The sequence below is a fragment of the Oncorhynchus masou genome, chromosome 20, assembly GCF_036934945.1.
Source record: "Oncorhynchus masou masou isolate Uvic2021 chromosome 20, UVic_Omas_1.1, whole genome shotgun sequence".
Lineage (NCBI taxonomy): Eukaryota > Metazoa > Chordata > Actinopteri > Salmoniformes > Salmonidae > Oncorhynchus > Oncorhynchus masou.
In genome coordinates, this window is record NC_088231.1 from 1,798,852 (window position 1) to 1,822,848 (window position 23,997).

The 23,997-nt window shown below is 40.8% G+C and overlaps 1 protein-coding gene across 1 annotated transcript in view; it reads left to right on the forward strand.

Moving 5' to 3' along the window:
* The first annotated feature begins 1,402 nt into the window (after positions 1-1,402).
* tmem131l (transmembrane 131 like) overlaps positions 1,403-23,997 on the forward strand; it is an 83,059-nt gene continuing 60,464 nt past the window's right edge. The window contains 3 exon segments of the mRNA XM_064926004.1: positions 1,403-1,656; positions 2,545-2,615; positions 18,658-18,698. Coding sequence (XP_064782076.1) covers positions 1,533-1,656; positions 2,545-2,615; positions 18,658-18,698 — 236 coding nt within the window. The 5' untranslated portion in view covers positions 1,403-1,532.

Genomic DNA, 23,997 nt, shown 5'->3' on the forward strand with positions numbered 1-23,997 from the left:
AGATAATCCATCCACCTGACAGGTGTGGCATATCAAGAAGCTGATTAAACAGCATGATCCTTACACAGGTGCACCTTGTGCTGGGAACAATAAAAGGCCACTCTTAAAATGTGCAGTTTTGTCACACAACTCAATTCTACATATGTCTCATGTTTTGAGGGAGTGTGCAATTGGCATGTACGTCCAACTGGCCTCAACCTCAGACCACGTGTACCCACGCCAGTTTAGGACCTCTACCTGCGAGATTGTCTGAGACCAGCCACCCGAACAACTGATGAAACAAGAGTATTTCTGTCTGTAATAAAGCCCTTTTGTGGGGAAAAACAAATTCTGATTGACTGGGCCTGGCTCCCCAGTTGGTGGGCCTATGCCTTCCCAGGCCCACACATCGCTGCACCCCTACCCAGTCATGTGAAATCCATAGATTAGGGCCTAATGAATTTATATAATTTCCTTAAATGAACTGTAACTCAGAATTATTGCCTGTTGCATTTATTTTTGTTCAGTATATTTTACCTGAACCCTCTACCGTGTGCAGATATTATTCAAGCATAACATACCTTGTCTAAACATGTTTGGCCTAAACGTTTGAACAATGACACACCCACCATGGAAGAGTATGTGTGATATTTGTGTGTGAACCTGCTTACCCTGTCCATTCTGATTCATTAAGGTTGACCTGAAGTTTGCACCCCAAAAAATGTTGTTCACCCTTGAGCAGTAGTGTCCAAAATGTACTTAATTTACATATAGGCTTGTGACTTTTATGTATTCCACTAATTGTCTACCAGTTATTGTTGCTAACCTAACACTGGCCTACAGCATATGGCCTGTTTCAATGTTGAACTTGAATACCAATGTCCTTTATAACTCTTCAGTTATAAAACGAGTATTAGATGAAGTCCAAGAAATGTGCTTTATGTGACAGGGTTCTCATTGCATAATTTGAATTTGCAGGACTTCATTGGTGTGGATGTTGGAGGGACTTCTAGTACTATGATAATTGTAGTTAAGATTATTCTATATGGGAACCACATGATGGAATCTCTCTTAACCTTTGGAGTGATCTATTGATTGGCACAACGTTTTTCAATCTCAGTAGTACGGGGTATGGGGGATTTTAAAACAATGGGTCCACAAGCGCATCATCATAACCGAGGTTTGCTTTGGTTGACCGCATGACAGTTGTTTGCCCGCGCGGGAAAAAAACGAAATAGAATGTTTCGCATAAACTTGTTTTCTGCACGATTTACCTGGGTATTGGACTGGCCACGCGATATTCCAATGAGTTGAATCATTTGGTGCGTTTAGTTCGTCACGTTCAAGTCCTCCTCATTGTGCCAAAATCAGCCAACGCAGGCAGGCCGATGAATGCAACGCCTTGGCTGTGGTCGGCGCATACTCTCCACACACACACAACGAGAAAGAGGGCGAGGAACAGAACAGGGTGGGAGGGTTTGCTAGACGGGGAGCGAAAGCAAGAGAAAGAGAAAGCCAAGCGTAGCACAAGGCTGCTAGCTGAACAGGGCAGCATGGCGGTGGTACGGGAGTTCCAACAAGGCAGCCGCTGTCACAGAAAAACGTGGATTAATATTATACTCGGAATTCTACCGCTACTTTTGCCCTGCGTACAGCATGGAGGGGCTCAATTGCAAGGTCTGGTGAAGTACATTTTTCTTCAATAATTAACGTTAACCACCCATTGCGAAAATGTCGGCGAGAACTGCCAGTAACGTTACAGCGAACGTTACCGAGTTGACAGTGAGGACAAGTCGCTATATGCGAAAACGGGAGGGCTACTGCAACCATCGTATTGTGGATTCCAATTCGGCATAATTTGCGTGATCATTTCGAATGTGTTAATGTCTGCAGAAATGTTGCGAACGTCGTTCACTTATAAGTGCTAAGACTATTTTATTAAGTATTTTTTTTTTCAAATCAGTGGACAGTTTCCTGTGTTGGTTCATGCAAGCCATAACGTTATTTCAGTGAAGTGTCGCGTTACAGTAGCTAGCGAATTTAGCTACAAGGGAACTTCGTTTAATGATAGTTAGCTTGCCAGATGCCATTGTTTTCACTTTGGTTGGGTGTTTTTAAATGTTTCAGTGTATTTATTGGTTATGTTATAAATGTATAGCTCGGCTTTTATAAATGTTAAAGCTATGTGTTTACACGCTAACAAAGCCAAAGCTAGCTAACCCAAAAGCAACGTTGATGGTAATAATTTGGTGGGTGCTTACTGGCCTATTTAACACACGTACAAGTGTGAATTGAAAATGTGATATCCCAACTCTCCCCGAGCCACCCTCGGAGAGTGGGATCATGGGCAGTTGAATACACGCCTTTGTCAGTCATGCATTTGCACAAGTTTATGCTAAACGTTGACAAACAGTCGTTTGCGTTGTCCCCCGTTATAAAAAAAATGGGTAAAGCATGTTATCTAGACATTATTTCTTTGCCCGCTATCTGATGTGATTGACAGCGAGTGTTTTCTACTCAAGCTTTCACATTTACACCTCGTCCCCCTCTCTTCCTCCCACCAAGCCCTGAGTCAAATGTCCAGCGTGGTCGAGGTCTGGCAAGCTGAGGATGCTGACCCAGTCGTCCCAACTCAGGTAAATGCAATACACAATTTATTGAGCTGGTATAAACCTTGATTGCAGATGACATAAAGATAGGCAGGCATTTATATTCCTTTAACAAAGCATACCACCTCCCACGTGCATGGGTATATCACCCCATTGTTTATGTTTGCACGTGTCTTGGAGCGCAGTGACATCAAGGAGATTAGTTAGGTACTGCAACATTCTATCACTTCTGTGTGTTCTCTAATTTGTCGAACTGTTAATTATGGTTCTATTTTGCCAAGTCAGCTAAACGTGTTCCTGTTCTAAATGTGTTCCTGTACTAAACGTGAGGATTTATGTTTGAAGCGAGGAGTCCAAATGGAGGCGGGGAAGAATTTGCCAAGGCCACCTGCTAGAGGAATAGAGGGTGCCATGTGGCCTGCCCTGTTACTTGTCGGAAGTGTGCAATAATAGTGTGTCCATGAATAGCATAGCAAAGCCCTGTCTTAATTATCTCCATCTCATACATATTTTACACATTTTATTTGTCACATGTGCAGAATACAAGAGGTAGACCTGTGAACATTTCACAGTAATACCTGTTGTATTCCGCGCATGTCTAACATTACTATGCTACAGAGAAAATAGCCTAGCTAGTCATATCAATGAAGTTGGCAATATAGATGTAAATATTATTTAATTCACCTGTCTTACTGGCACTATGATGCAAAAGCTTTTTTTCATGATGACACCTCACAAACTTCCCGAATTTCGATGTCAGTGCTGCAGTGTGTTTTGCATTTTGACCCTGTCTGCATTTTATGCTGCAGCTGTTATGTTTGACTTTTTATGTAATCCAGGAACACCCTACATATTTTGTTTTACTGATTGTCAGTGAAGCTATGACGGACTGTCATGTTACCTGCAGATAAGATGCTTATTTTAATTCAACCTAGGATAAAACATATTTGAAAGGTTTTCAAATACCTGGTCATTTAGGTTGTGTACACCTTTTGACAGTCGACGCAGAACTAAAACATTATGCTTTCAATTGTCTATTTGATGGGAAGTAGAATTTGCCTAGTTCCATTTTCACATAGAAATGGTGTACCGGTACATTTCAGAAGCTTACCCTGACATATATAATGTCACCTAAGTTAGACCAGTTGTTTTGGTTCGTATTCCCACCCAAAAAGGGTGTGTACTGTGCATCGCAACTTAGTTAGGCGTACATCTGCTCAGTCCAATGGGGAACCAAGGTAATCCTGCCAGGGTTGCACATTATTTGGACCTGTTGATAGCAAGTTAAAGTTAATGACAGAATGCTGAAATAGTTTACATTCCTCAGTATTTGTCAGGCTCAGGTAGGCAGGGCTGTGCTGTGAATGGAGTAGCTGTGTTTCAGCACTATGATTTGTGAAATGTAGTAATTACGTAATCTGTTTGCACTTGGCTGTGTTTAGTAGGTTCACAGTTTAACTAAATGTTTCTTATTGAACAAGTCCAGGTTGTCCTTCCCTGTTTCATTGTTTTCTTCCGTTTGGTGCCTAATGAATATAGTTGTTGTTGTTGTTGTTGGGTGGAAGATGTTAGCAGCTTACTGAGGTGATTCGGTGCAAAGATATCACGGTTTGTTTTAACCGTGCCACAACAAACCACTCCCTCTGTAAACCATAACTGGTTGATCTTGGTTGCGACAATTTACAATAGAATAGTAAAACAAATATTTAAACTTAAAAAATATATATATTAAAAAATATATATAAAGATCAGTCATTCCACCTTTTTGAGTGTAACTTGGTCCATAAAAAACAGATTTCACAATTTTTAACATTATGTCATAAAGAGCACATGCTCAACTTCATTTAACACATTTTTCCATCTCAAGAGGTTAAATAAATTACTATAGTAAGTGCCTATTATGTGCCAAATCAAGTAACATGGTTGACTGTAACAGGGTTGACGATTTCATCTTAAATCAACCGTAAATCTCCTTGTGACAGTGGTAATGGACGTGTGTTGTGTGCAACAGGGAGTGGCAATTGAATGCAAGCTTCACAAAAAAATGTAAATTGTTAACAATGTTAGCGCCTCTATCTGTGGGTATCAGTGTTGACGTGTTGTGCTCGACACGCTCAGTTTTCCACCACAAAACACCAGAAAATGGCCAAAAAAGAGTAGAAACAGCACAACTGCTTTCTACACTTTGATTTGACTATTAGATGTTCAATGTTTCTTTCGAGAGAAATATTTTAAAAGGAATAGTTTCACCATATTGAAACGAGTTCATCTCTTAAAAAGTGTTGACCTTAAATGGGGGACAAACATAAATTAATCAGTAATCAAATTAATTGAATCTTCAAAGTTAATTAGTCAAAGCAACAAAATAACTAGGGCTTTACAATGATAGTAAAAACTTGACGAAATGTTGTGGGTTAAAATCTTCTTAAGTCACAGAGGTATTTATTAAGGATCCTCATTTACTTATTTGATTTAGTGCTGCCAAGGGAGTCCAGCAACATTAATTTTATATAACTGCCTTAAGTGATAATCCCTGATAAGCCGGTGTTTGAAGGATAAATTGACATGGGTGTTAGGCCCGAGACGAGTTTGAGTGCAAGCAAACCGTGCCAATACAGTGCATTCGGAAAGTATTCAGACCCCTTGACTTTTTCCACATTTTGTTACGTTACGGCCTTATTCTCAAATGGATTAAATAAAACATTTCCCCCATCAATCTACACACAATAACCCATAATGACAAAGTAAAAAGAGGTTTTTAGAAATGTTTGCACATTTATTAAGAATAAAAATTATCGCATTTACTTACGTATTCAGTCCTATTATTCAGTACTTTGTTGAAGTACCTTTGACAGCGATTACAGCCTCAAGTCTTGTTGGGTATGATGTTATAAGCTTGACACCTGTATTTGGGGAGTTTCTCCCATTCCTCTCTGCAGATCCTCTCAAGCTCTTTCAGGTTGGATGGGGAGCGTCACTGCACAGCTATTTTCAGGTCTCCAGAGATGTTTGATCAGGTTCAATTCCGGAATCTGGCTGGGCCACTCAAGGACATTCAGAGACTTGACCCGAAGCCACTCCTGCATTGTCTTGGTTGTGTGCTTAGGGTCTTTGTCCTGTTGGAAGGTGAATCTTCACCCCAGTCTGAGGTCCTGAGCACTCTGGAGCAGGTTTTCATCAAGGATCTCACTGTACTTTGCTCCGTTCGTCTTTCCCTCAATCCTGACTAGTCCCGTCCACCGAAAAACATCCCCACAGCATGATGCTGCCACTGCCATGCTTCACAATGGGGATGGTTTCAGGTTTTCTCCAGATGTGACGATTGAACTATTTGGCCTGAATGCCGATCTTTGTTTCATCAGACCAGAGAATCTTGTTTCTCATGGTCTGAGTCCTTTAGGTGCCTTTTGGCAAACTCCAAGCGGGCTGTTGTGCTTTTTATTGTGGAGTGGTTTCCTTGTGGCCACTCTACAATAAAGGCCTGATTGGTGGAGTGCTGCAGAGATGGTTGTCCTTCTGGAAGATTCTCCCATCTCTACAGAGGATCTCCGTCAGTTACCATCAGGTTCTTGGTCACCTCCCTGGCCAAGGCCCTTCTCCGCTGATTGCTCAGTTTGGCTGGGCGGCCAGCTCTATGGAGAGTCTTGGTGGTTCCAAATTTCTTCCATTTTAAGAATAATGGAGGCCACTGTAGGGTTGGGCGGTATACCATATTTTATGATATACTGGTATTGATGCAGGGACCGGTTTTGGTTTTTACTTTACCTTCAATACTGGTATTTGAATGTTTGGTTTGTTAAATGTGATATGCCATGTGTAATGTCAATTTTTATGGTTTACTTCGCTACTTGAAACATCTCTTGCCTCTCTTTCTCTCCATGCCACTTTCAACACAGACCTAGCCATGCCCCCTGTCACTCAAGGAGCGCATTTGATGTTCCTCAACCACGAGACACTTGCGTTCAGTCTGCATGGTCAATGCAGCACATGCAACAATGTTGATGACAACAATGCTGTTTTCACTTTGCTTCTTAATATAAATCCACTAGCATTCTAAACTCAACAAAAAAAATAACACTGTTCCACTGTACATTGACGAGATGCACCAAACACGCTACATAACATTGTAAAACAGATTTCATTGTGTTTAATTTAATTGCTTTCGCATAAAATATGGCTTCTCGGGGGGAACCTAAAATCGAACAGGAACCTAAAAAGACAGTATACCGACCATATAAGCTTTGAATAAAATACTGGAGTCGGACAAAGAGGATTCCGACTCGGGCCGACGAAGTTTGCTTTCTATAGAGGGATTGGATCAATTTTAAGAACTGTAAGTCAATTATTTTCTTGACTTTATCTAATTTACTATATTGTTTTTTTGTAAGCTTTTTGTGATTTGGATGTAGTTTACATAGGCCCATGTAACAAGTAATTTCAATGTTATGTAATTTCAAAGTAGTTATTGTCTGTTTCATATTAGTTTGCTGTTCTAAGTTTCGTCCTTGTAACTTTGGAGAGGCCACTAAACTCTCATGGCCATTGTTTATTTGTCGTTCTCACCTCTTCCTTTGTCTCCAAGGTGTTACTGTTTGCATTATGTGTGTGCTTCACACCTGATGTGAGTCACTGTCCAGGTAACGTTTAGGCTTGGTGTTTTTACTTTATAGTAATGTAATTTTGTAAATTTAGTCAACTGTAATTCTGTGTCCCACAACAATATATCTTTATTTCATTCACTGCAGAGTGAAGGATGCAAATAATTTGGATGATGATGTTCGGGAGCCACCCCTCCCCAGCAAGCTTCCCCACTGCTATGTCAATCACCCCGTCTGATGGTTCTACATCCACTTTTCATAGACCTCTTGAAAAATAAAATATGGGCTTGTGGCACCATTCGCCCTATCAGAATAGTTTTCCCCAAGACCAAGGTAAACGACATGACAAATACAGTGGAGAGGCGGACATTACGTTGGATCAGGACTAACAAGCAGCTTTTTGTGAAATGGAAGGACACTAGGAAAGTAACCATGCTCACCACACAGCGTTAAGGCCATAACGACCATGTCTCAATGAGGGTGAAAAATGCCAATGGGGCATGGGTGAGGAAAAAAAGTCCAGGTTTCTCTGAAGGACTACAATTCCAATATTGGGGCCTATCTGATGCTCTGATGGGCTACTACCAGGTCCTCCACAAGACCAGGAAGTGGTATAAGATTTTTTTTTTCACCACTTTGTGGAGATTGACACAGTAAATGCCAAAGCAAAAGGTCAAACCCCTCACACCCAGTTGGCCTTCCGAGAGCAGCTGTGTTGGAAATGACAGAATTGGGGACCCAAAGCCACCTCACGACTGTTAGCACTTGTTACTTTTCATTAACACAGACCCCAAAGCAAATGAGGTGGAGGAAAATGTGTTTATTCTTATTCAAAAAGGACGAATCATGTGGGGAGGTAGATGTTCATGCTCCCCTGTCCTCAGTGATTCTCTCCTGTGATTCTCTAGTGAACAAAGGGACAGGGTGTAGTTTATAACCTAGCCTGGTTGACCAGTTAGAATTCCTTGCAATAAAACTGGGCCAATGGCCAAATAACAAGTATCCTGTTTCAGGCTCACTTTATAGACACATTCCTCCCATGTCTCTAACGTTGCTCATTAGTCCCCTATTACAGAAAAAACAGTATTTCCATTGATCATTAGTACTCTATTGAACTCTCATACTCAGCATTGTATATTTATCTTCAAAATATTCTTACTCTCCCCTAGACCATTTCGAAAATAAATATACTTAAAAGGTATTTTTAGAAAACATGAAAAAGTTGACAGTATAAATAACATTAGCAGTAAGCATACAATCATTCACATTAAACACCTTGCATTTCTATCAAACACAAAGGGCATATTGTACTTGCTTTTACAATAAGAAATATATTTCAAGCAAAGTTATTAGTATTAACAGGTGTAATGATGTCCCTTACGATTCCTACCACATCCTGTATTAGGAGGAAACTCACAAAAAAAAACTTTTTTTGTTCAATTGTCCTATTGGCAATTCACCAAGTCCTTTAAAGTGACCAGCTCTTCCACACTGGTATCAGTCCCACATAGATAACTATTAGAAATTATGTTCTGACAGTCTGCCAGGAGTGAGGAATTCTTCTTCCATTTTACATGGATCCCAAACCGGCTGCACACGTGCGCCATCGTGCATACATTTATTTTGTCCCCCTACACCAAACGCAATCGCAACATGCAGGTTAAAATATCAAAACAACCTCTGAACCAATGACATTCATTTGGGGACAGGTTGAAAAGCATTAAACATGTATGGCAATTTAGCCAGTTAGCTTGCTGTTGCTAGCTAATTTGTCCTGGGATATAAACATTGAGTTGTTATTTTACCTGAAATGCACAAGGTCCTCTACTCCGACAATTAATCCACACATAAAACGGCCAACCGAATCGTTTCTAGTCATCTCTCCTCCTTTGTCTTTTTCATCTTTGAACTTATATGATGATCGCATCTCATCTTTGAACTTATATGATGATCGGCATCTAAACTTTCATAGTATTACCACGAAGACAGGCTAAATAGTTTGTCTTTCAATCATCCACGCGGGTATAAGCAATGAGGAGATTGCACGTAGGTAGGTACCTGCTTCTATAAACCAATGAGGAGATGGGAGAGGCAGGGCTTTCAGCACGATCTGCGTCAGAAATGGGAAGGAGTTCTATTTTAGCCTTTGGCATCGCAGACGCTTGTTGTCGCAATAATTGAATAACATGGATTTCTACATTTATTTTGCGACGTGTCCGTTCTGGTCAGCATGTTACTATGCTTCTGCACTTGATTGGCCCCTCATTTTTCTTCGTAGTCCAAATAGGATGGATGGAACTGTAGATCCCTGCAGTTGTCTAATTTTCCATGTCATCGTTCCTTCAGAAATGTTCAGTGTAGAGTCAAGTTGCATAATAACATCAAGGCCTAAAATTGGTTGTTCAAATGAGCTCATCCACACCCCTGCATTAATCTTCATTGGATCAATAGATATTGATCTGGTGGTTCGGTTTGTTTCATATGTCTCCCCCCCCCCCCACACATCTTCTTGCCCGTGTACTGAGGACATGTATATTTTGCATAAGATATGGGCAATACAGTGACTCAAGCACCCTTATCTACTGCAAAGTTATTAACCATCACGTTCACATATATTCCTTCCGATTTCATATGTTCACCAGCTGAGATGGGAAGTAAAGAGGGGGTCTATTAGTTTCCACAGCATCCAGCAAACTTGCTGCTGAGCCAGACAGAGCTTCTTAAATTTCTGCATCAGCATTGTATCATTGTCCCTTTTCCCCTTAGACAGGCCCGGCTTCTCCTGGCCATTCCTCATAAGAACACGATTTATTTTCCGACATTCTCATTGCCAGTGATCAGAAACCCGCAATAATGACACACCGGGTTTCTCTTCCATGGAACAAATGTTGTTAGTTTCACTTGGAACATGCACAACTCTTGATACCCACGTCTTGTGGATAGATCAAAGTTTTTGAACATTTGTCCTACTGTTTTGGGGATGCTGATTTATGTGTGATTACTGTCACCGGAGGTTTGTCTTCACTACCTTTTACAGCCTGTGTTCTGGTTGGCCAAAGACATCATTCGTCACTGCTGTCAGATTCTGTTGACTCAAAGCCATGCAGTGCTGACCAGATGCTTGAAACCTGATCATCCTTGCGGAACTCAGCCTAAGGGTAGATTGCGGGAACAAAGGGTCCACTTGTGGGGGTCAAGTCTATTTTTTTTACGACCCTTCCCTGTAATTGTTGAATTTCTTCTTTCAAGGTTTTGATATGTTCACCAAGAGCTTTCAAACTATCCTTATCTCTCTGCAATATCCTGTCATGATTCGCCAGAAAGAATTTCTCATCCCGTTAATCTACTTTGGCTATAACAGTTAAAGACCGTCTTGTCTTTGTCAACGAGTTAGACATCTGTATTTTTCCTCAAGCTTTTTGTATTTCAGATTCCATCTTTGTCAACAATGACGGAATATTTCTTTATTATCTCGTCTACACTTCTCTACTTTGAAATGGTTCTTCATATCACCAGACGGTGAATTTAAAATATTTTTCATTCTCACATCTGGAGGAGCTGTTAAGTGGTTTTCTCACTTAACAATGGCATTATATTAACTTCAAAAGTTGGATCATATATCTCTGTTTTCTATATTAATTTAACCCCAAAGAATGTGTGTGTAACACCTTTTGAGGACTCAAACCTCTTCTAGAACATGTTGTCTCTGTAGGGCCTGGCTACCCATAAAACTTATGTTCACTTTAAAAAGCTTGTTGAAGACTTATATTAACCACGTGTATGAATTCCTACTCTACTAGCAACTCCTATGCAACAAGGTTTCACAAAAAGAAAGGACTAACCATTTAATAGAGGACTTGAACCCCTGTAATACAGAACAAAGACAAAGGACTTGAACCTTATACATCACAGATACGTATCACTCATTGCATGCACTAATTTTAACCTGATTTGGTTCTTTTTTTAAATGGTATTGGTCTAGACTCAGCCAGCACTATGCCATCAATGGGGAGATTTGGAGTCACCTCTTAAAGTGGGTTGCGCTCAGCCTTCTCTCTTTCTTCTGGATTAACACAGTTGAGTTTTTCTTGTTTTTCAGACAATTCATCTGGGTCACGGCACCAAATGTTAGCAGTTGTTACTCTTAAATAACACAGACTCCAAAGCAAATCAGTGCTCCCCAATAGGTTTTTATTCATATTCAAAAAGGACGAATCATGTGGGGAGGTAGATGGTAGATGTTCATGCTCCCCTGTCCTCGGGTGATTCTCTCCAGTGAACAAAGGGACAGGACAAGTATCCTATTTCAGGCTCACTGTATAGACAAATTCCTCCCACGTCTCTGACCCGTTGCTCATTAATCCCCTATTACAGAAAAAACACTATTTCCAATGACCGTTAAGTACTCTATTGCCCTCTCGTACTCTGCCTTGTGTATTTATCTTCAAAATCTTCTTACACAACCATCACCACACTCAAGGTGAGTGCAACTATCCAACACACATGCCAAAAGGCAAAAAAAAGAACTGCAAACATGGGGGGGAAAAGGGTTAAATGGCAGATCTTCTTTCAGAAATGCCAGTTGGCTTTTTGTTTCCTGGCAGAGAGGGACTGCTTCAGACTATCGCGACATGCTCAAGCTACAGTGAAAGTGAAATCTAATCATCTACACCTGGGATGTAAAATGAGCATGAATACAATTTGTAAATAATACAGCTTATTTCAGCTAATGTCACATGCGTAACCAAGTTTGTTTGAGAAGACAATTGTGTATATTTTTAGTTGTATATTGTTTTCGTAAGTAGCTCATTTGTATGTAGAACCAATACATTGGATATGCCTAGGCTAAACGTTGAGGCACTTAAAACACTTGAATATCCCCTGTGTGTCCCCCGACACCACCACAATGTTTGAGAGAGGTTGGTGTTGAAGGAATTTAGTTTTTATAGTGAACAATAATTTTTAGGCACATCCAGTTTGCAAAAACAGTACAGTTACCACATTCGGACACTTTGGCGAGGTTGAAAGGACAGTTGAATGTAGCCTGGATACCCCATACCACCACAATGTTTGAGTGAGGTCAATATGATAGAACGTGTGTTTTAATACTGAACAACCAGCATTTAGGGATTGCAAATATGTAATAGCACTGGAATTATCTAATTTACAGACATATGCCAATTTGAAGAGGTTTAGGGACACTACTAAAAAATCTGCCCATTTCTAGTAGTTAGGTCTATCAATGTGTTTCCAGCTCTGGGCATCAATAATGCACTTATAGCTTGTCAATGAAAGATGACTTATCATTTTTTTTATTTTAAATGGTTGTTTTGTGTGTGCTTGATCTTGTGTGTTCTGAATTATGTAACTCCTATCTATCTTCTGATCATAATCTCCCAGATGTTGTTTCCAAATATACCAAGTTTTTGCGTGTCAGAATGTAATTATACATGAATAGCAGTTATTTTTGGGTATGTCTATTTATGCGGAAATCTACATTTTGCCATTACATTTAAGAGGTTAAGCTGTTTCGCCTGGCATTGAAAATGTGCGCTCTCGTCAGCACACTGTTTTTCAGAGGAGCTAGCCAACAGCACAGCTAACACAATCGCGTCAAATTATGCCAGTTGATTCATGATTTTGACTGGCTGAGAAACGCTGCCTGACTATCTGTCTCGTCCCGACACCTTCATTACTATGGGACAGCTGGAGATCAAATTTGAATATTGAAACGAGGTTGCAAATGTTGGAGAGACCGACAGCGAGGATGATTTAAAATCTCCAATGTTAGTCTAAATGAAATCATGTCTGTATGCTTTTTATAGTGGCGATCAAGTTCATAAATTGCCTTGCTGGTCTGATTAGACAGTTGATTGCACAGTCAGATGGAACGGAGTAAATAGGCATTTTAACATCATAGATTTAGCCGGTGGTAACTTGTGGAATAGACACCGGCTGGGATGCGGTTTTAACCAATCGGCATTCAGTATTAGCCCCACCCGTTGTACAATTTGAACATGTTGCATGGCATTACATTTCATAACACTTTTCACAACACATGAAGTGTGTGCCCTCAGGCCACTACTCTACCACATATCTACAATACACAATCCATATGTACTTGTGTGTAGTGCTTGTGTTAGTATGTGGATTGCAAGGGGTGAACAGATTGGAAGTCTGATTTATTGACTTCTCCATATGGTCGATATTAAAGGGAACTTCATTGAATATAATAGTCTTTTAAATTCAATATCGATGCACAATTTCTTCATAAAATGTCAAATGGGTGCAAAATGCAATTCGTGGTACAACCTATATTCTGTTGTTAGTTCTTGTCTTAATGGGAAGGAAATACATCTGTTTTGTTTCCTTGATAGCCTTTATGCCTAAATGCTCCAATGTCCAAACTGTATTTTACGATAGATTAGCCTAATCTGATTTTAAAAAGTCTTAACTTCCATTGTAATTATCATAATAGCTGTTCAAGATGAGTTAACTACATCTGTCTCTTTGGCTCAGTTTTAGATAGGCAGCCCAATTCAAATTTTTTCCACCGATTGGTGTTTTGATAAATCAACTCTGAAAAAGATCTGACGAGAAAAGATCTAATGTGATTTAGACAAAAGACCAATTAGTGGAAAAAAGCTCAGTATTGGGCTGCCTGTGTGAACAGTCTTAAGAAACAACAACAGATCACCATTTCCATGCTTTGTTAAATGTTTAAATTGAGTTTGATCTATGAGTGACTAGGCGTACAGTGGGGCAAAAAGGTATTTAGTCAGCCACCAATTGCAAGTTCCCCCACTTCAAAAATATGAGAGGCCTGTAATTTCCATCATAGGTACACTTCAACTATGACAGACAAAATGAGAGAAAAAATCCAGAAAATCACATTGTAGGATTTTTAATTAATTAAGTTGCAAATTATGGTGGAAAATAAGTATTTGGTCACCTACAAACAAGCGAGATTTCTGGCTCTCACAGACCTGTAACTTCTTCTTTAAGAGGCTCCTCTGTCCTCCACTCATTACCTGTATTAATGGCACCTGTTTGAGGTTGTGGACAGGTGTCTTTTATACTGATAACAAGTTCAAACAGTCACACTCCAAACTCCACTATGGCCAAGACCAAAGAGCTGTCAAAGGACACCAGAAACAGAATTGTAGACCTGCACCAGGTTGGGAAGACTGAATCTGCAATTGATAAGCAGCTTGGTTTGAAGAAATCAACTATGGGAACAATTATTAGGAAATGGAAGACATTTAAGACCATGGATAATCTCCCTCGATCTGGGGCTCCACGCAAGAGCTCACCCGTGGGGTCAAAATAATCACAAGAACGGTGAGCAAAAATCCCAGAACCACACGGGGGGACCTAGTGAATGACCTGCAGAGAGCTGTGACCAAAGTAACAAAGTCTACCATCAGTAACATACTACGCCGCCAGGGACTCAAATCCTGCAGTGCCAGACGTGTCCCCCTGCCAGTACATGTCCAGGCCCGTTTGAAGTTTGCTAGAGAGCATTTGGATGATCCAGAAGAAGATTGGGAGAATGTCATATGGTCAGATGAAACCAAAATATAACTTTTTGGTAAACTCAACTCGTTGTGTTTGGAGGACAAATTTATTTTTATTTCTACTTTCCATATTCTTCCATTGCAAATCTACCATTCCAGTGTTTTACTTGCTATATTGTATTTACTTTGCCACCATGGCCTTTTTTGCCTTTACCTCCCTTATCTCACCTCATTTGCTCACATATATAGACTTGTTTATACTGTATTATTGACTGTATGTTTGTTTTACTCCATGTGTAACTCTGTCGTTGTATGTGTCGAACTGCTTTGCTCTATCTTGGCCAGGTCACAATTGTAAATGAGAACTTGTTCTCAACTTGCCTATCTGGTTAAATAAAGGTGAAATAAAAAATAAATAAAAAATGCCGATTTGCATCCAAAGAACATCATACCTACTGTGAAGCATGGGGGGGGGGACATCATGCTTTGGGGCTGTTTTTCTGCAAAGGGACCAGAACGACTGATCCGTGTAAAGGAAAGAATGAATGGGGTCATGTATCGTGAGATTTTGAGTGAAAACCTCCTTCCATCAGCAAGGGCATTGAAGATGAAACGTGGCTGGGTCTTTCAGCATGACAATGATCCCAAACACACCGCCCGGGCAACGAAGGAGTGGCTTCGTAAGAAGCATTTCAAGGTCCTGGAGTGGCCTAGCCAGTCTCCAGATCTCAACCCCATAGAACATCTTTGGAGGGAGTTGAAAGTCCGTGTTGCCCAGCAACAGCCCCAAAACATCACTGCTCTAGAGGAGATCTGCATGGAGGAATGGGCCAAAATACCAGCAACAGTGTGTGAAAACCTTGTGAAGACTTACAGAAAACGTTTGACCTCTGTCATTGCCAACAAAGGGTATATAACAAAGTATTGAGAAACTTTTGTTATTGACCAAATACTTATTTTCCACCATAATTTGCAAATAAATTCATTAAAAATCCTACAATGTGATTTTCTGGATTTTTTTTCTTCTCATTTTGTCTGTCATAGTTGAAGTGGACCTATGATGAAAATTACAGTGGGAGAACTTGGGAGAAAATTTTTAAGTGGGAGAACTTGCACAATTGGTGGATGACTAAATACTTTTTTTGCCCCACTGTATATGCATGCCACGTTATATAGGCTAGGTAGATTAACCTACACTAAAACACACCACCCTTCAACTATACTGAACAAAAATATAAACGCAACGCTTTCAAAGATTTTAATGAGTCACAGTTCATAAGGAAATCAGTCACTTGAAATTAATTCATTAGGCCCTAATCTATGGATTTCACATGACTAGGAATACAGATAACTTTAAAAAAAAATGGCTCACAATGGGCCTCAGGATCTCATCACGTTATCTCTGTGCATTCAAATTGCCATCGATTAAAAATGCAATTTTGTTCGTTGTCCATAGCTTATGCTTGCCCATAGCTCCACTGCCACGATGGGGCACTTTGTTCACAACGTTGACATCAGCAAACCGCTCGCCCACATGACGCCATACACGTGGTCTGTGGTTGTGAGGCCGGTTGGACGAACTGCCAAATTCTCTAAAATGACGGAGGCAGTTTATGGTAGAGAAATGAGCATTCATTTCTCTGGCAACAGCTCTGGTGGACATTCCTGCAGTAAGTGTACCAATTGCACGCTCCCTCAACTTGAGGCATCTGTGACATTGTGTGAAAAAAACTGCACTTTTTAGAGTGGCCTTTGATTGTCCCCAGCACAAGGTGCACCTGTGTAATGAACATGCTGTTTAATCAGCTTCTTGATATGCCACACCTGTCAGGCGGGTGGATGCTCACTAACAGGGATGTGAACACATTCGTGTACTAAACTTGAGAGTAATAAGCTTTTTTTGTGTATGGAACTTTTTATTTACTGGACTGATAGCCTGCGACTGAGGGGAGGGAGGGATCAGCGGTGAGGCTGCCGGTCACCCGACCCAACATCCCCCCTCTACGCTGAGAAAGGAGAAAGTCTTCCAGCTGATAGCAAAACAAACTTAAATCACACTGCATTACTTCTGCCTCATGCACCAATTAATGTTGTTACTGCTATGACCAGAGAAAGTGAAATATTCCTTATTTCGCTGCAAGTCATAATATAGGAACGCAAGGCTTTATTGTTGGGTTTTTACGTACATTTTTGGTGATTGACTAGGAATGGCTTGGAGGTTGGTGATCACTGCTGTAAAGAATTAGTTTTTTTTTCTCCCTTCTGGCAACACCAACGCCTCCATTGTATAAAAGGGGGCTGCATGCACAAAGTTACTACTGTACTTTAAAACACACTATCCCCACACAACCACTCTCCTCCCGTTGTAGGAAAAAGCTAATGTACTGCTGAGAGCTCGCCAATGTGACTCATGTCATGGGCCCCAGATTGTTCCTATGGAAGTGAGCTGTTCAATGGTAGCAACGAGTTCGGCTAACACTCCAGTTTACAAAGCTGTATGTAAAAATAAAAAAATCTCTGTGGCTCCTACATTTAAATGATAATGCCAGAGAAGCCGATGTTTGTTTAGATTATGTATTAGTAACACCGGCTTCGAGGGCATTATTTATTTTTACTTGACGTTTTATTTAACTAGGCAAGACAGTTAAGAATAAATTCTTATTTTCAATGACTGCCTACTCCGACCAAACGCAGAAGACATTGGGCCAATTGTGCGCTGCCCTATGGGACTCCTAATCACGGCCGGTTGTGATGAAGCCTGGATTTCAACCAGGTACTGCAGTGACGCCTCTTGCACTAAGATGCAGTGTCTTACAACGGTTTACCGACATATTCAAATAATGATTGACACATTTTCTGAATTTTATTTTTCTGAATTTATTCATACCATTTCAATCTTCCACAAGATATTATCCTAACACACATCTCAGACTGTTACCCAAGCTGGCTGGTCGTTCATTCTATCGGTTCATTTGCTAGAGACGCGACCCAGTCATTCTCTATCTATGGATGCGACACAGTCGTTCGTTCTAAATGTGCCATTGCCATAGTAGCTGGCAACATTTTTATCCCTTGTCAACTAGCCAACTATGGCTAAATTAGTCACGTCAAAATGTGCAGCCAAAATAACCACAAAGTAGACGCATTTGTTTTAGCTGTTTTTTTTTTTCACTCCTGATTTTAACTGGCTGAGAAACGCTGCCTGACTGTCTCGTCCCGACACGTTCATTACTATGGGACAGCTGGAGATCGAATTTGAATGTTGAAACAATGTTGCAAGTGTCGGAGACAGACAGCGAGGTTTATACAAATCTCTACTGTTGAAAATTTAAGGTTAGTCTAAAAGAAATGTGAGATAATGTCTAGATGCTTTTTATAGTGGAGATCAGCCCAACCAATCAATTTCTAAACTTGACGACAGTGGATTGCGCAGTCAGATGGGACGGAATAAATATGTCTAGACACCGGCTGGGATGCGGTTTTAACCAATCAGCAATCAAGATTACACCCACCCGGATAAGAAGTACATAATGTACCCGTGCACCTGCTTTGAGCATTAGTGTTGTCACAATGGGCTACCATTCACCTTAGGAGCATTTAGAAAGATAGTCATTTTAATTTTTTTCATACGGCATTCCTTTTATCCAAAACAGAAATGTTATAAACGTACAAACTTAGACTGCAGCTAATTTGTTGATGCATTTGGGTTTATGTAAGCCTAACACTCTTGATTAATTATATTTGTCCTTTGTTTATTCATTATCAAGTGCTGAAATCCTACTAATGATGCCCATCATATACTAGTTTGCACTTTAAAACAATGACTCAATATAGAAACTATTAGGCTAAACTGTAATTACAAGACTAATATATACATTCTTTAATCTGCTATGTATTTATGGAGGTTTAGTTGTTGTTTTGTAATTTAGTTGTTTTGTTTGCTTGTCTACGTAGGTGGAAGAGCGCAGCAAAGGCAGTCTTCCACTGGAAGAGAGGTAAGATCTTCTAATCCTTGATATCCCTTGGCGACGACAAACCAACATTCTTGTTACGTTACTCATTTGTTTCACTCACACCACGCCACACAACAACCATACGTGAGGAAAATGGCAGATAAATAATATCCCACTATGATCCGAAAGGATTCGCTCTTTGAGTGGAGAGAAAATGTAGAAACAGCCAAGTGTAGTTAAGTTAGGACTATGGAAACAAACCACTGCAGCAGTATGCAGTTTAATCAAAGCTTGGATTATGACAGGTGTGCATCTTTCAGATGAGAGAACCAAAGTGAGCGAAAGACAAAAGTGGGCGTGGTGTGCAGAGTGGAATATGACTTGTGTCGTTAAATCAATCATCGTTTTGACTTGTCACACAAGTTCACATCCACTGTAATGTGTAGACTACATGTATTCCGATGCATTTATAGTGGAGATGCACGATATATCGGTGAAGATATTGGAATCGGATGATATTAGTAAATAATGTCGACATCGACCCGATGTCTAGTTTAACGCCGGTGTGCAAAAATGATGTCAAAGCTGACGTGCATACCTTTATAACGTAGGTACTTGACGTAATGACTGTGCAACACAGCATTCCTAACCTAGCCCACAATGTGTGCTGTGTGGACCCAGCAGTCATTTGAAAGAGTAAGAAAATTTGAGCGAGAGACCTCAAAGGTGAAATCCATTAAACACCAAGATAATGGAATTCATTGCCCTTGACAATCAACCGTTCTCTGTCGTGGGTGATGTTGGCTTTCACCGACTAGTCGAGCACCGGTATACACTACCAAGTGTGCTATTTTTCAGATGTTGCCCTACCGGAGTTACACAGTAATAGCGTCACTGCTATTCGCTTCACGACTGACATTTGGACCAGCGATATCAGCCCCATGAGCATGATGAGTCTGACGGCACAATGGGTTGACGAGGATTTCGTACTGAGAAGTCGTATTTCATTCTCATGAATGTGCTGGTTGTCTGAAACTTGGAAACATGAACACACTAGCTAGCTCTATTCGAACAACTGACTCAGGGAAATAAGCTCATCAATTGCGTCTGCAGCAGACGTGATACTCTCTGTCACGGCATTGAAACGCCTGCTCAACAGGCATTCTCTCTTTACTCTGTCACCACATGCTCGTACAAGTACCACTACTTTGATGCAGACAATCAGGGCTTACGTGAAATGTTACATACACAGCTGGACAAGATGGAAATGGACACAGTGACAGAGCGCACTGAGGAAGAGAGGCCACAGACAGACAGACAGCTGAAACTTCACTTCTTGACATGTATGATGAAATCCTGGTTGAGAATGAAACGACTGAACAAATGAACTACGAAACAGCACAGCAAGTAAGTGAAAGAAATAGGTTTCGATTGTTTTACTGGTAATGGGGACAAACGTAAACGCCAACAAAATAACTTTTTGGTCAGTGTGGTGTGTAACCTTTTATTTAACTAGGCAAGTCAGTTAAGAACAAATTCTTATTTACAATGACGGCCTACCAAACCCGGACGACGCTGGGCCAATTGTGCGCCGCCCTATGGGACTCCCAATCACGGCCGGATGTGACGCAGCCTGGATTCAAACCAGCGACTATAGTGACGCCTCTTGCACTGAGATGCCATGCCTTAGAACGCTGCGTCCGTGTGTGTGTTAACTGTTGAACTGTACTAGAATGTCTATGCCTAGCCTATATGGTTTAGATACTGGAGCTCCAGAGGGGATTCTAAGAGGGCCTTATTGGGGCCTTTTCAATATGGTGTGGTGTTTATGTTGGTATGAGTGTGGAGGGCGTGAACACGAGTGGGAGAGGGCGAAAGAGCGGCACAGTAATACATTCCAGACGCATTTTAGAACTCCTTTAAAGAAAATGCAGTCGAGGTCCATCTGACCAGAGTTTTTTTCTTTTTACTCCAGATTGCGAAAAGTCTCCTTTCTTAACGAATAGAACATTGATATGTAATACATCTTGACGGCAGTTAAATGTGTTCTTGTTCCATGAAAGACTGGAAGCATAGATGCCAATAGCTCATTTGAAGTGTTGACCCTAGTGCTGCGTTTTAAGATAACAAATTGAACTGGTTTGGCAATGACTGAAGGAGTGAGGACATTCCACATTCAAGCACATACATTCCACATTCAAGCACATTCATACTGTGAATATAGGCCTATTCTTTGTTGTGTTTTCTGGTTAGCCATAGCACTAGTGACTAGAGAAGGACATTTACAAGAGAAGTCAGAACTGCGACTTCTTTTGCTATCAAATTTCTTTGATCTAACATATAGCTGGGACTGTCATGGCAGCCACTGTTGGCTAGCTGCGTGCTGCTGGTTAGTGTCAGCTTTTTCTAAAAGCCCCCTGACAGTCAAGAAACAGAGCCCTGAGTCTCCTGTGTGTACTCAACTTGTCACTGGCACTGTAAGTGGCCCCAGTTGCTCGCTCACAAAGCTCTGAATGGAATGATGTTTTGTATGGGAAGTTGGCATTTGATTTACTAGCTAACACGTAGCTAACCTAGCCTAGCCTACTACTTAGGCTGTTGCTAAAAATGTCCCCCAGTACAAACACACTGGGAAGGTGTGGAGTCCTTGGACAGGGCTAACATTCAACAAAACTGAATTTAACACTAAACAGTGCTGCACTCCTCAGCACATTGGTAGCAAAATGTCACTTGATGACTTCCTACCATCTCCTTATCAGTAGCGATACGAGCTAACTGTGTGCTAGCAGGATGCACCATTTTAACTTCAAATAGCTGTTGATTGATTTCCTTAGGCACATTCCCTCCAGACCCAGTGTGGAAGTGTCTCTGAGCCCAGAGAAGTGATAGGAAAGCGGGGACAGGCAGTGCTGGTTGAATCCCCTCGACCTGGGTACCAGGGCTCCAGAGCCTCTTGTGCCTGGGTTATCATACCTCTTGACGCAAGGTGCCATCAGTCTTCTCCCACCTTTGAAAATAGGGTGGAGATAGAGGGAACGGGTCTGAGCCAATGACCTCGCTGTTTGTGCGAGTGTCAGGGTTTCCGTTAACAAACAATTGCCTGTTTTTTTCCCCCCAAAATTATAGCGAAAAGCTGATAAATAAAACTGTTGCCTGGCAAAATGCCTGGGCAAAAAATATACATTTCAAGATATGCCCATCAATGAATAAAAAATATTATCAGTCAATGTTTTAAATTGGCCTTTTATTTGTTTGTTGTGTTGGATGAAAGTGTTATTTCTCCTGCAGTTCTTCAGTTGGTTGCTGCTGGAGTTAAAAAAACATGCTTTTATAAGCCCATTCATTGCGCGACAATTCTAAATGCGATCTCATGTTAACAGTTTTGGTGCACAATTAAAACAAGCTACTATTTTTTTCAACTGGTAATTGAAGTGCTCCTCCCATTCAAGTGCATGCAACAGGCAATCAGTGCATCACCCACCACTTTACAGTGTGATTGTTTTGAAACCTAAATGTTTTATTTCATATTTTGAGGCATGTCTTACCTTCTTGTATAAAGACTTCATAGGCTCGGCGGCATGTGAGTTTAAATTTTGGGGAAGCTTACAATTTATGCTACCGTTCTGCGTACCAGTTATAATGATTTCCATATACACATTTTCGTGGAACAGTTTAATTTCAATAAGGATGTTTTTCCTGTCTCAAAATCATTGACACATGGTTAATCATAAATATCTGAATTAAAATTATAATCAATGCACCGATATGACATTTTTGGCAGATACCAGTCCCCCCCCCGATACCGATATTTAACATTTTAGTGGCCTTTTAAGCGTTCTAGTACAGTTAAATAGTTGACACACACTGACCCAGAAGTTATTTTGTTGGTGTTTACGTATGTCCCCATTACCAGTAAAACCTATTTCTTTCACTTATTGCTGCTGCTTTGTTGTTCATTTGTTCAGTCTCAACCAGGATTTCATCATACATGTCAGCTCTGTCCATGTTTCTTGTCTGCATTGAAGTAGTGGTCCTTGTACCTAGCATCGAGCATGGTGGCGACACAGTAACGAGGCTCTGACAGAATCCCACCGAATCGCTTGTTCACAGCCTCTTGTTCAGTACTTTTGTAAGCTTTAACCCCACGGTCTGTCGGCAGTTTTGAGCAGGCTTTTCAATGCCGTGACAGAGGGTATCACGTCTGCTGCAGACGCAGTGGATGAGCTTATTTCCCGAGTCAGTTGTTCGAATGGAGCTAGGAAGTGTGTTCATGTTCTCAAATGCCATTGAAATGGCAGGAGCGGTATGAGAACCAGCACATTCTTGAGCATGTATTACGGCTTTCCTCAGTACGAAATCCTCGTCGACCCATTGTGCTGTCAGACTCCGCATGCTCATAGGGTTGACATCTCTGGTCCAAATGTCAGTCGTGAAGCTAATAGCAGTGACGCCCATAACAAGTAGCTCATGGATGTGCGTTCCAACAATACTGTGGAACTCCGGTAGGTCAACATCTGAAAAATAGTTATTGCTTGGTAGTGTGTACTGGTGCTCGACCAGTCGGTGAAAGCCAACATCATCCACGACAGAACAGTTGATTGTCAAGGGCAATGAATTCAATTCTTGGTGTTTAATGGATTTCACCTTTGCGTTGTCTCGCTGAAATGTTCTTACTCTTTTCAAATGACTGCTCTAATTTTATATAATTTTGGCAAATTTAATTTCCATTTACTTCTCTATTTCCTGTTGGTTTTCATATGAACTTTCTTTCGTTGTCCAGAAGCCAAAGACACAATCCTAGTCTTATTAGCAACCCATTCTAGTTATTGAGTCTTTATTCCCCCTCTTTCTAAGTTTAACAGATTTTCATCTAGAGATTTCATGAAATCTTCCCGGTCATGTTGTCCTGCAACACATTTTCCCAACGGAAACCTTGGTGTGTGTGTGCTTCTTTCTCTTGCTTGCTCTCTGTCTGTGTCACTTGCTACTGTGTTTGTGTGTGTGTGTGTGTGTGTGTGTGTTTTTCTACTGGACCAGCTGTGTGACACTTTCTCTGCTTTCTCCACTTCGTTGTTATGTTGATAGTCCTCTTTCCTCCCATCCACTTCATTCAGTTGATGGAGTAGCATCCGTTGCTTAGAGACCAAGGGTCTTGACAATGAGTGGTCGTCATAATCTTAATTCAACTCATTCTAATTCAATGCTATCGTCTCCATGGCTTTGATCAACATTCTAGAGAAGGGCCGGCTTAGCAGAAGGGTCGCACTGAACTATCAAGTGTACTTCGCTGCATGTCGGTGCTCTAATCAGCACGTAAAGTGTCCACGCAATAAATGGAGTG